The 13368-nt window shown below is 37.3% G+C and overlaps 1 protein-coding gene across 3 annotated transcripts in view; it reads right to left on the bottom strand.

The window, feature by feature from the left end:
- Positions 1–13368, bottom strand: part of INTS7 (integrator complex subunit 7) — a 100565-nt gene that overhangs the window by 16483 nt on the left and 70714 nt on the right. For all 3 annotated transcript variants that reach the window (XM_025877899.2, XM_073900225.1, XM_025877900.2), the window contains 3 exons: positions 6499–6693; positions 5876–5979; positions 4760–4828 (listed from right to left, as the gene is read on the bottom strand). In XM_025877899.2, coding sequence (XP_025733684.1) covers positions 4760–4828; positions 5876–5979; positions 6499–6693 — 368 coding nt within the window. The remainder of the gene's footprint in view (positions 1–4759; positions 4829–5875; positions 5980–6498; positions 6694–13368) is intronic.

Below are 13368 nucleotides of genomic sequence, written 5' to 3'. Positions count from 1 at the left end.
ATAACAAAGTAAGCACTGCTGTTTCCATTTTACAGATGAGCCAACTGAGGCTTGGAGAGGTTAAGGGACTTGCCTTCAGTCACATAACTAGTAAGTAACAAGCCCTAAATTTAAACCCAGACCTGACTTTAAATTATGTAAGGCTAATCACTTTGGTTGTTAGGTAGTAGAAAAATGTTTAACTGTTGCCTCTGTCATGAGGTGAAGGAGACGCAAGACATTTGAAAAGGTAACCAGCAGTATAAAGCCAGCAGGTGAAGTGCCACATAACCAGTGAAGATATATAAATAAAGATCAGAATGTGGAGGGAGTGGGGAATGCCACGGGAGATAGGTCCTGAACAAACCACTGGGCAAGCAGGATGGACAAGATGTGGAGAGACGGAAGTGTGGTGGGCATTCAGGGCTGCAGAAATGGCATGAATCTAAAGCATGGACAGGGAAGGTGTGGGAATGTTCGGGGGAGAGCTAGCACACAGAGCATGCTGGGAAAGTTTTACTTAGATTTCCTCTTTCTTCCTCTACTGCCTCACACCCAAAAAGTATTTCTTCAAAGTATCTCTAAGTGAGAAAAGAAAGCAAATCTTTTGTATTCTAACTAACCTTCAACGGGATTACCTGAAAATGCAATATAGGTAATTTAGCCACACTGGGCATAAGACTGTTCTTCTTCTTCCCTTATTACCCTTTTAATACCTACTGTGTGTGTTAAAAGGCACCACTAAGGCACTTCACTTAGGTACTTTATATGGGCTATTCCCTTTAACCATTACAGCCACTCTAGGAGACAGGCATCATTATTTACCTGTAGTTCATGCATATGTGGCTCAGGGAGATGAAATTCCATGCACATATTTCTACAGCTAGGGGTGAATGATAAAGGATTCATCATGTTCATATCTGCCTGGCTCCAAAGCTTTGTTCCCTGCTCTGTACTATATTCCCTGCTCTGTACTGTACCTTAAGTTCCAATAAGACAAGAACTGAACCTCATTTGTATGACTCTTAAGAAAAACTCTACACGCAAATAAAGCATAAAGAAATTAATTTTACATTTTGGTCTATGATATATTCGGAATTAATTTTTCTGTATGGTGTGAAGCAAGGTCAAAATTTTTTTTTCCCCTCCCTATATAGATAACTAGCTATCCTAGCACCACTCATTGAAAAAACTATCCTTTCCCTTATTGAATTATCTTGGCACCTTTGTCAAAAATCAAATGATCACATATGTGAGTGGTCTCTCCATATTCTGGGCTCTCCATTCTACCATCAAGCCAATGCTGCATTGTCTTAATCACTATAGCTTTATAGTAAGACTTGAAATGTTTGTTAAATCCTCTACTTTAGCTTTCCTCCTTTATTCTGCAATATGGCAAATTACACCATTTGATCTTCTATTGTTAACCTGGTATTTCTGGGATAAAACCTACTTGGTCTTGATGTATTATCTTTTGTATATTGCTGGATTCCATTTCTACATGTTTTGTTAAAATGATTCTTATACCTGTGTTCATGAAGATCTGTTGTTATTCCCTTATTATGGCTTTTAATAGCTATAGGATTTGGATTGGTACTCTTGATTTCTGATATTGGTAATCTGTGTTCCTTTACTGCTCAGACTAGCTAGTATTAACAGTTTTATTGATCTTCTCAAAGAACCAGTTTTGGGTTTCACTGATTTTCTTAACTATTTATTTCTAATTCACTGATTAGTGCTTATATTTTTATTTCTTTCCTTTAAATTATTTTGAGTTTAATTTGCTTTCTTTTTCTAGCTTCAGATAAGGCAGAAATTTAGATTACTGATTTTAAACTTTCTTTTTTATATTATATAAAAACATCTAAAGCTATCAATTTCCCTCTAAGCTCTGCTTTAGCTGCATCCCACAAGTTTTGATAGGTAGTTTTCTCATTTTCATTAACATATTTTCTAATTTCCCTTCTGATTTCTTGACCAACTGGGTTATTCAGAAGTCTTATTTAATTTCTAAATATGTGGGGATTTTCTAGAGATCATTTTTGTTAGTGCATTCTAATTTGTCAGATAACATATTCTATATGATTTCAATGCTTTAAAATTTGAGATTTGCTTTCTAGCCTAGCATATGGTTTATCTCATTAAATGTTCCAAATGCACTTGAAAAGAACATGTATGCTGCTCTTGGTATATACAGGTCAATTAGATCAAAATGATTGGTGGTGTTGTTAAAGTCTTCTATATCCTAAGAAATTTTCCAAGTTGTTCCATCAATTACTCAGAGGGAAGTGTTGAGAACTTTGTAACTGTGGATTTATTTCTCTTTCAGTTCTGCTTTTTTTTCCTTCAGTTTTTGCTTGATATATTTGGAAGATCTGTTACTTTGTACATAAATATTTAGAATTATGTCTTCTTGACCCTTCTGGTGTTTCTTCTGAATGCTCTCAGTGTTCAATAAGGTCTCTCCATTTGGCTAGTTGGTACTCAAACATTTCTCAGACATGTGTGAGCTCTGGGAATTGTTCAGCTTATAGCTTCCTGGTAATTACTCTTTCCCTTGTAGTTTTTTGCCTGGCCGTGTGGAGTTTCACTTTAGGTATGTGTAGCTCAGCATTCAGCCAAAGATTCACAGCCGGTGAAATTTCTAGAGCTCTTTCCCTGGAAAGCTTCTTCCTCTCTCTTGTATTCTGTCCTGCAAATTCTAGCTTCTTCTGGTTCCCTGAACTCTGATCCCTATCTCTTCACCATGTTCTGCTTTGGTTACTCCTCCCTGAGAGGCAGTCTAAAAAGTCCCTTCAGGGAGAGGAAAGTAAAGACTATTGTAGTGTTTACCTTATTTATGTCCCTCCTCTGAGGGATTACATTCCTGAGTTTCCTACTGCCCAGCATGTGAAAACAGTTAACTTACATGTTTTAGCTGTTTGTAATAAAAGGAAAAGTCCAGTCTTAGTTACTCTGTCACCATCAGAAACTATTCCCTTATCGTTTAGGCAGTAAAATAAAGATTAAGTGCAAAGGAATCATGACAGAGCAAATAAAAAGCTAGAGTAGAAAAATGCAATGGACAACCATCTCAAAATATTTCTTCTTGATAATTCTAAAAAGTCAGGATGAGGCAGACAATCACATTCATAATTAGAGACATTTACCCTGTCCTAATCCATATTTATTGTTACTGGCTCAGGCACTATGTTAGGTGCCAGAGATAATAAGACAAGGTCTCTTCTCCCAAAAAGCTCCTAGGCTACGAAAAAGATAGACACATTAGTGAAATACTAACATTACGCCTCACTCTTGAGTTTTTTAGCTGGTCTTTCTTTATTTGGAAGATGCAGAATATAAAATCAAGAACAGAAGTTTTAGAAGGAATCCACTCCTTGCAGCTGTATATTATTGAGAATGAAACCCAAAGAACCCTCCTTCAAGGTGCAAACTTTCTTTTCCAATTTTTCCCTGCTATGAAGGGCAGAGGCTAGAGGAATAGGTTTGGAGGATGAGAGGGGAAGGAGAGGAGTGAAAAAAAGTGGTAGGAAGGACAGAGAGTAGAGAGTAGCATGTGTGAGCTGGCTGGATAACTCCCTTCACCCTCTCCCTGCTGACAATGCACCTAATCTGTTAAAAAGTCAGTCAAGAAAAACACTTATACTTATTGTGCCAATCAACAGTACAGTGATATCTGGGTGCTAAGAAGTAAAATGAGTATGGCACAATAAGAAATGGTGTGATCCTTGAAGCATCAATTAATTGGCAAAGACTCTATAAAGTACATGGAGGTTTAAGAACATTTTGAAACTTAAAAGGAAGGATTTTTTTTTTTTTTTAAATAAGCCCTGCAAGTCGGAAGAGAAAATGAACACTGATGAAAACAGGATAAAAGGAAAAATAAACGAATATTATATTAAAATGGATCGGATGAGTGGGGACAAAGATAGCCAAGTGGCCTAGTCTGAAAGCAGGCAGAACTTTAAAACATAAGCAAGGATCTTGCTATTGTCCTGAAAAGAAATGGTGAGTCACTATTTTAGGGTAGAGAAATTTCACTCTGTCTGTTAATACTCTCTTTGAGAAAGCTGACCCTGGAATCACAGGCCTTATTAATTGGAAATTATAGACAGTTGAAAATGCACATTCCAAAACAGAATACCGTAATGGGAAAAAAAACAGTGGATCATTCTTTAATAGAATATTTTGAATAGTTAATGGGAGAGGAGAAAAGAATATTAATAAAGCAAAAAATAGGAATATCTTTTGTTTAAGAAATCAAAGAATAAAAAATTCAAGCTTAATTATTAACCCAATTTTTCATACCAAATTTTAGGTATAGTACACAAGAAGAAAATATTCAAATTCAAAGAATTTCTTCCCAGTTATTTTTCTAAGTCAATGTTTTAAAAATAGGAGGCAGTGGGGCACCTGGGAGGCTCAGTCAGTTAAGCGTCCTACTCTTGATTTCAGCTCAGGTCATGATCTTGGGGTCCTGAGAGCAAGCCCTGCCTCGGCTCTGCACTTGGGGCGGGGAGTCTGCTTGAGATTCTCTCTCTCCCTCTCCCCTCTAAAACAAATAAATAAGGCTTTTTAAAAAAAATAGGCAGAAGTAAATAAACAATGGGAGTCAGAAAAAGCAAGTTTTGTCACTAGGAGTGTGACCTCGGGCAAATACTAACAAAGTCCTTCTTCTCTGTTTGTTCTTCCATAATACCTCTTCCCAAACACATGTTGTGATGACCAGGTAAGATAACACTGGAAAATGTACCTTAATGTAAACTATTATTAGAAATACCTTGCTGATTCTGGATCCAAAATCAGGGCTTCTATTGCATGAGATATCAGTAAACAGCTCTGCTGCTGTCTGGGTTAATGTTAAGGTTTTACATGAAAATAGAGAAATCCATGTAGACTTTATATTACCTGAATATCAAGTCAAGATGAGGATTATATTTTTAGTTAAGGTAACCATATGTTATCAAATTAAGTGGTTTGAGACTTCATTTTTTTTTTTTTCCCCTTTTAAGGGATATATGTTGTTTATAATAGTGATTCTTAAATTCTCCTCTGGGAAGAGTACTTCAGAGGCTGCCTAATGTGGGAAGGGGGAACCAAGCAGCAGGCTCTGTGATTCAATCACAGAAACTGTTCTCTTCCGCTTAGAAGTAGGAGTTTCAGTGATAAAAGTTAAAAGCAACAACACCAAAGATGGTCTGTAGTTATTCCAGAGGTTCTGAAGCTGGGGCTCAAGGGATCTGGTAACCCTCCTGGGACTACGAAAATCTGCCAGGATGTGTGCATAAATGCATTTTGTAGAGGAAAGGGTTCATAGCATTCATAGGTTTTTACTTAGAAAACCAAAATGCCAAGCACTACTGATCTATAGGTCCCACAACTTAAAAACAATATATCTCTTCCTTCCTTTCAAAAAGCATTTGAGGCTGCTAATTAAATATGGAGAACTCAAAGAGGACTGAGGGAACCAAAGTGATGACTAAAACTACAGATCACTAATAAAGGTGATGGGAATCCGGGTTTTCACCATGAAGAAGACAGATGTAACAAAAGAGAAAATGGTTTTCTGATGGGAAAATGTGTTGCCTTCTCCACTGTAGCTCAAGTGCGCACAAAGTATGCAACACTGGTGGGACATGCGTTTTGGAGGCTCTTCCTAGTGGTGGAGAAAGACCACCACTGAGTCACTACTTTTTTTTTTTTTAAAGCCTTGTTGAAGTTAAAAAGTAAAATTATACTGCTCACACTAGATTTCAAAAGAGAAGTTATTAATTATAATAAATTTGTAGGCCAATCTAAATATACGTATTTTTAGTTAAGCATATCTAAAGCATTTGCTCTACGTTTAAAAGAATACTTCCCAAAAACAAGAAATACTGAAGCAGCTTTAGGATACAGTTCCACATTCCTCAACGTTGCGGAATCAGCATCAAAAGATGCCTGATAAAGATCCCCGTATCGGGAAGCAAGGCTTCGGAATTCTTCCATGGACTGTTTCATCTAAAAAGAAGGAGAAGTATCAATTACAAGGAACATGCTATCATTATTGTATAATGATATACCACAAAAACCAAAACATAAAAAAAAAAACATATCCTCAAACAATCAAATCCAAAAAGTAGTTCAACCCTTTTCATTTCCATTCCATTCATGCTTATCAACCTTGTTAAATAAAATGAACAAAGATGGTAAACGAAATTCTAAATGTTTACACAATTACAATAATAATACATATGACGCACAGAAACAAAAAGCATTGCTTTGTTAGCTTCAAGTTCCACTAAAACAATTAATACAGTTATGAATATGTAGAATCTAGTGAGACATCATCAGTCACTTTGTCATTCTAATAAAACATCAGCCTATTTTTGGCAAGACAGATGAGTTAAGCATTTGATGGTTAATGTCCATTAGTCAAAGAGCTGACTTTTAAATTTCAGAATTTTTCATCTCACGACTAACCTCAAAAACCTCTAAAGTGTAAATAAAAACTGCACTGAAAACCAAGTGAAGACACACCTGATTGGAGATGCGACCACACCTCTGAAGGTCATTCCCTAAGGTCATGGCAATTGTCGTGGCAATTGCAGGTGGGGGGCTTGTCTTGAGGCTATTACAAGTACAGATAAGTTGAGAGAAGGCTTGTAGAAGGTCAATCCTGAGTTTTACAAATTCACACTGAAAACTTAAAGGATTCAGTGGTGTACTGGCAGCCTGGGGGGGAAAAAAGATGCATGTAAGACAAAAGTAAATGTAATAGCCAGACGGTGCCACACAAAGTATTTGTCACCGTCTGTGCAAAAGAGCAGTAGTTCTAACATTGATGGATAAACACCTACGTTACAAGAGGAACGATGTGGTATTAGAAAGAAAAACTGACCAGCGTCAGCTGTGAAAAACTGTATGTTCCATCAACATTCAGGTTCCTCACTCCCTACATTCATGAAGACCCCGGCGCATGGGGGTTGGCTAGATTATCACCAGTAAGATATCATTTGAGGGACACTTCAAGGACAAGATCCTTCTTCCAAAACCCCCCTCATCATCACCTTCCCGCCTTTCTAACATGAAATTGTCATCACTGGAACCACTGGCAGGATTTTCCAAAGTTGGGAGGGGGGAGGAAAGAAAGGTAAGGGCAGGAGAACCACGGTGCTCGACGGTCACTGTTAAAAAAGCATACTGCCTCATGGCTGTATTTTTCCACTATAATTCCAGATTAATTTACTTCTGAGCAGACACGTTAGAACACACGGAGAGGCTACCAAGGAAGAACAGGTCAGAACACACAAATAAGTTTCAATGGGGAAGAGAGGCATCAGGGCTGAGTCTTGGATGGCGACGAGTAGCAGTAGCTAGGTAGATGGGGCAAGGAACGTAAGTCAAGCCAGTGTGGGCAGAAACTAGGACCCCCGTTAACCATTCAGTAACTACTCTGGCAGAGGGCCTAGCATGGTGCTTTCAACAAAAGGCATACCAAAAATTTGCTAAACTAACAATAAATGGAAGCACAGTGAAAGTAATTTCCTCTGACGTGACTAGCTTAAACCATGCTGATGCCCTTTGCTCCTTAGATACTACTTCCATTCTAACCAGAGAGCAAGGCATTTGACTTTGCGTTTCTAGAAGTCAGTTACCATAGTACCATTTGGCCAAGTATCACATATTGACCTTAGCGTACTTCTCTCTACTTTTAAGTGTCAAATGGTTAAGTTCTGTTATTTGGTAGCATTCATATTTTACTCTATGAAACAATTAGCCACTCCCTATATCCTTTATAAAGAACATACACCTGCTCTTGTATCCTTCTCAAATGGCAAGACCCTTGATATATATAAGCTACGTATAAAGAGAGCTATAAAAGTTAGAGGTAGTAACTGCACTCAATATATTGAATTCTGTGGTTTTCACACTTTTAGGATGCCTGTTCTAATCATGAAACAGCACAGACTAGGAGATTAGAGAGCACATTTTAATTGCTTTTAATTCCTTAGAGATTTAATTTGCTCTTGTAAGAAGGGAGATTCCCCCCTCCTCTGCCCCGTAAGCTGCTACCTGCTATTCTTAATTTACTGCTTGTCAGTAACTCTTGTCAGGGATACAAGTAGCTGTATATGATACTGTTCTATAAATACAGTACAGATCATCTGACCAGACAAAAACCCTGGCCATCTTGTCCTAACATGCATTACAAAACTGAAAGAGAAGTAAGATGTAGTTATAATGAGGAAGATGTACTGCAACTCTGGATTTATTTTTGAGTATTTTATTGATGACAGAAGATGGAAACTCTGAAAGTGACTATGCATCTTGGACTGTGTTAATGCTGAAGGAAAGCAATGCTAGATATAGTACACATGTTCAAAAGGACATGGAAAAGATAGATTTGTCATAGAGGCCAAAGACTTTAAAAGGTAGTATCATCTGTAAAAGAAAATGTAAAAGAAATAAAATTTAGATTATAACAGTATGAATAATGCCAATGAGAAATAAAAAGGATATTATTTTCTTTTCTTTGTATTGAAGCTAAAGCTTAAACACAGGTTGGGATTCTAAGGTTAGCATGTAAAATAAAAATTGTATGCAATCAATATTACCCTTGAAACTTCCTCAGGAAGGAATTATTTTCAATGAATTCAACACAGGCAGGTGAAGGAACAACAAACTCGGAGATTTCCCTAATGCTCTCTCTGGGGTATCAGCTAATTGAGAAGAACTATTCCCACTAGTTGGACTGCTATTTTGCTTCCCCATTATTTAAATGACTATTTTTCTCCTTCCTTCCATTTTTTCTCGTTCCTTCTATCTTTTCCCCTAAACATATAAAGTTAAATCTTTTTTTCTAAAGATTTATTTATTTATTATTTGAGAGAGAGAGAGAGCACACATGTGTGTGCAAGCGGCGGGGGGGGGCGCGGATAGACAGAGGGAGGGAGAGAATCTCAAGTAGACTCTCACCAAGTACAGAGCCTGATGCAGGGCTTGATATGGGGCTTGAGATCACGACCTGAGCTGAAATCAAGAGTTGGATGCTTAACCAACTGAGCTACCCAGGTGCCCCAAGGTTAAATCTTTATTAGACATGCATATAATGCTACTTCACTGAACTTCTGACTTGTAGTACATATCCAATTTTCTAAATGGAGCTACCTAAAGAAACCAATATGGCTAAAAAAAAAATATTTACCTGATGAGCTCAGTTAAAAAAAGTGTGTGTGTGTGTACACGTACACACACACACACTCACACAATGGTAAAGAACATACAACCAAGAGTAAACCTAAACCATGGACCAGAAGTCCCTGGTAACCATCATTCTACTTTTGTCTCCATAAATTTGACTTCTTTAGATATCTCATATAAGTGGAATCATATAGTACTTGTCTTCTTGCAACTGGCTTATTTTACTTAGTATAACCTCAGATTTTGAAAGAATAAGCCAAGCATAAAGCAATCGTGGACTAGACTGTTTTAAACCAGCCCTCCTACTAACAACAGCTGTGAAAACTGAATACAATATTACGAACATAATATATTTGAAAGCACTGAAGAGCTTACTAAGGCAAAAAGGATTTCAAAGCCAAAAATCATGGAGAAATGGGAAATGCAAGGACGTAGGACTGACATTTGGTGACATTTTCTCCCTTGAGATGTTTGCTAACTTGAAAGCTGCTCCTGAGAGTCTGAGCAGAATTTTCAGCAGTCTCATAAGACCAGGAGGGGGCTGAGGAAAACACTTTAGGCTTTTGGCTGTAACCTCAAAGGGCTATGCCCTAGGAGTTAGGAGAGCCCAAAACTATACTGGCCCTCCCAAGGACTGAAGCCTAGCTTTTAATCAGTTCAGTCCTTGGTTGGATTAAGGCAATCTTAGCCTAACTGCCTGCCAAAGGCAAAAAAAGATACATAAGGCTCTGGATGATGTAATCACTGTAACTTTTCATCTACATTGTCCAAAACCAAATAAAAAATAAAGCATACAAAAAAGACAAAATCCTCCAAAGCAAGAGGGGGAAAAAAGTCAAAGATACAAACCACAATAGATCCAGAAAACAGAACATCAGATACAAATTTTTTAAAGTAACTATGATTAATATGTTAAAAGAAATTAAAAGACAAGACAGAGAATCCTGGCAGAGAACTGGAAAATATAAAATAACCAAATGGAAATTCTAGAACTGAAAAAAAAAAAAAACCCACAATAAATGAAATTAAGAACTTAATGAATGGGTTTGACAGCAGATTAGACACAATGTAAGTTACTGAAGTGGGGGGTGGGTGCCTGGGTGGCTAGTCGGTTAAGTGTTTGACTCTTGGTTTTGGCTCAGGTCATGACCTCAGGGTTGTGAGATCGAGCCCCACATCGGGCTCTGAGCTCAGTGTAGAGTTTGCTTGAGATTCTCTCTCCCCCTCTGCCCCAACCCCCTTTCTCTCTAAAATAAATAAACAAATCTTAAAAAAAAAATTACTGAAGTGGAAGATAGGTCAGAAGAAAACATTTAGAGCTAAGAACAGATAAAAAGATGGAAGAGGAAGAAGAGAATGTAAGAGATAAAGGGACATGATAAAGAGTTATCATCGTTCTCTCTGGAGTCCCAAATGAGCCAGAAAGGGACAGGAAGCAAGAGCTAAAGAGACAATAACCCAGTGTTCCAAAACTGATCAAAGTCATCAAGACATAGATTCAAGAAGCACTATGAACCCCAAAAGGCATTCATAATGGTAAGAGTATAAGCTGGAAACCACCACAGGCAACTTTTGGCAGTATTTATTAAAGCTGAACCTAAGTTATCCCGTGACACAGCACTACCATCCAGAAGAAATGCACACCTCTACCAAAAGATGTGCGTTAGAGTGTTCAGAAATTACTCTTAATAGTCCCAACCTGGAAATAACCCAAATGTTCCCCAATGATAAAAATGGATAAACAGATTGCTTTAACAGTCATCAAAAGAATATCACAGAGCAATGAAAATGAATGAGCTACGGCAATATGCCAACGACGACAAAATGAATGATTCACACAAACATAAAGCTGAGCAAAACAAGCTAGAATCACAAGAATACTGCATAGGTCCCCAACTAATGCTAAAAAACAAGCCAAGACTAACCTATAGTTTTAGAAATCGAAATAGTGCTTACTTCTGGGGAAAAGGGTGAAGGGAGCATGAACTGGGGAAAATTTTTTTAAAAATCAGAAACCATAAAGGAAGAAAGACCAATAACTTAGACCACTAAGTCTTAGACTACTAAGAATGGCTGTTCATCAAAAGATAGAAAATGGGGGGAAAAAAGCTACAAAATTAGATGATATTTGCAACTCATATAACCTACAAAAAATTAGTATCCAGAACATATAAGGAACTCTTATAAATCAATAAGACAAACAACCTGCTAGGAAAATGAAAAAACTTCAACTGGAAGTCAACAGAAAAAAAAAACAAAACACAAATGGGCAAAAATGAAACAAATAATTAATTGTTTCAAGAAAATGAAAAAGCAACTACTGAATGGGAGAAAATATTTGCAAGTCCTATATCTGATAAGGAGTTAATATCCAAAAAATATAAAGAACTCTTATTAACAGCAAAACAAAACAAACAACAATCTGATTATAAAATTAGCAGATTTGACTAGATTATTTTTCCAAAGAATAAAGACGGCCAACAGGTATATGAAAAGATGCTCAACATCACTAATCAGGGAAATGCAAATCAAAACCACAAGATATCACTTCACACCTGTTAGAAAGGCCATCAGCGGGGAGCCTGCTTCTCCCTCTCCCCCCTGCCCCATTTGTGCAGATCTCTCTCTGCCAAAGAAATAAATAAATAAATGACCAAAAAAAAGACAAAAACAAGTAAGTGTTGTCAAGGATGTGAAGAAAAGGGAACTCTGGTGCACTGTTGGCGGAAATGTAAACTGGAGCAGCCACTGTGGAGTATGGAGGTTCCTCAAAAAACTAAAAATAGAACTACCATATGATCCAGCAATTCCAATTCTGGGTATTTATATGAAGAAAACACAAACGTTGTCTCAAAAAGACATATGCATCCCCATGTTCACTGCAGCATTATTCACAATAGATATGGAAACAACCTAAGTGTCCATCAACATATGAATGGATAAAGAAAATGTGGTATGTATATATAATGAAGTATTATTCAGCCATAAAAAAGTGAAAATTTGCCTTCTGCAACAACACAGATGGACTTGAGGATATTATGCTAAGTGAAGTAAGTCAGAAAAAGACAAATTACGTATGATCTCACTTATATGTGGAATAAAAAAACCAAAAACCAAAAAAAAAACCCACAAAAAACTTCAAGCTCACAGATAGAGAATAGATTTGTGGTTGCCAGAGGTGGTGGGTGGGTGAAATGGGTAAAGGGGGTCAAAAGTATAAACTTCCAGTTATAAAATAAATAAATCACAGGGATGTAATGTATAGTATCTGAGTATAGTTAATATCGTATTGAATGTCTGAAAGGTGCTAAGAGAGTGGATCTTAAAAGTCCTCAGGATAAAAAAGAAAACCTCAGCACAAAAAAGAAAACCTTTTCTAACTATGTATGGTGATGGATATTAACTAGATTTATTGTAGTGATCATCTCACAATATATACAAATATTGAATCATTGTGCTGTATACCTGAAACCAATATGTTGTATGTCAATTACATCTAATAAATAAAATGTTTAATTGAATTAATAATTTGAGAAATGTCAATCAGAACGTCTAGAACATACCAAGTGAGGGGGAAAATGTAGAGCGACAGGAACTCTTATACACTGCTGGGAGGATTATAAATTTGTAAACCACAACAGAAAGCCTCCTGGTATTAGCTAGTCAACTGAAGGTGTACACAACCTTGTGATTCTACTCCCAGGTAGTATATTAGAGCAGTATCTCTTAACAGAGGCAGGAGCGTCCTGGGCACTTCAGGAGATTAAGCATCTTTAGCCACTGACCATTAAAGCCAGTAGTAGTCCCCCTGACCCTGTGACAAAAACAGACATCCCCCCACACTTCCAAATTGGAGCACGGGACAGATATGTAGCTTTGATTGAGGTCTACTGCCCTGGAGAAGGGTTTTCATTCTCAGTATACTAGTTACAGTTTGAACTGAGTAATTCTTTGTTGAGGGGGGTGGTCCTGTGCATTGCTGGATGTTTAGCAGCATCTCTGGCCTGTACCCACTAAACACCATGACAAATCATGATCACGAAAAATGTCTCTAGACATTGCCAAATGTCCTCTGGAAGGGCAAAATCATCCCCGATTGAGGACTGCTGTCCTAGAAAAAGCTTTACATATGTGTATCAAAAGATATGTACAAGAATGTTCATAGCAGTACTGTTTTTAACAGCAAAAAACTGGGAAGGTTAAAAT

The sequence above is a fragment of the Callorhinus ursinus genome, unplaced genomic scaffold (assembly GCF_003265705.2).
Source record: "Callorhinus ursinus isolate GAN/ISIS: 27379988/994484 unplaced genomic scaffold, GSC_fseal_2.0 scaffold13, whole genome shotgun sequence".
In the NCBI taxonomy this organism is placed as follows: domain Eukaryota; kingdom Metazoa; phylum Chordata; class Mammalia; order Carnivora; family Otariidae; genus Callorhinus; species Callorhinus ursinus.
Note: the sequence above shows the minus strand (reverse complement) of the source record. Positions and strands in the feature narration are given on the sequence as shown.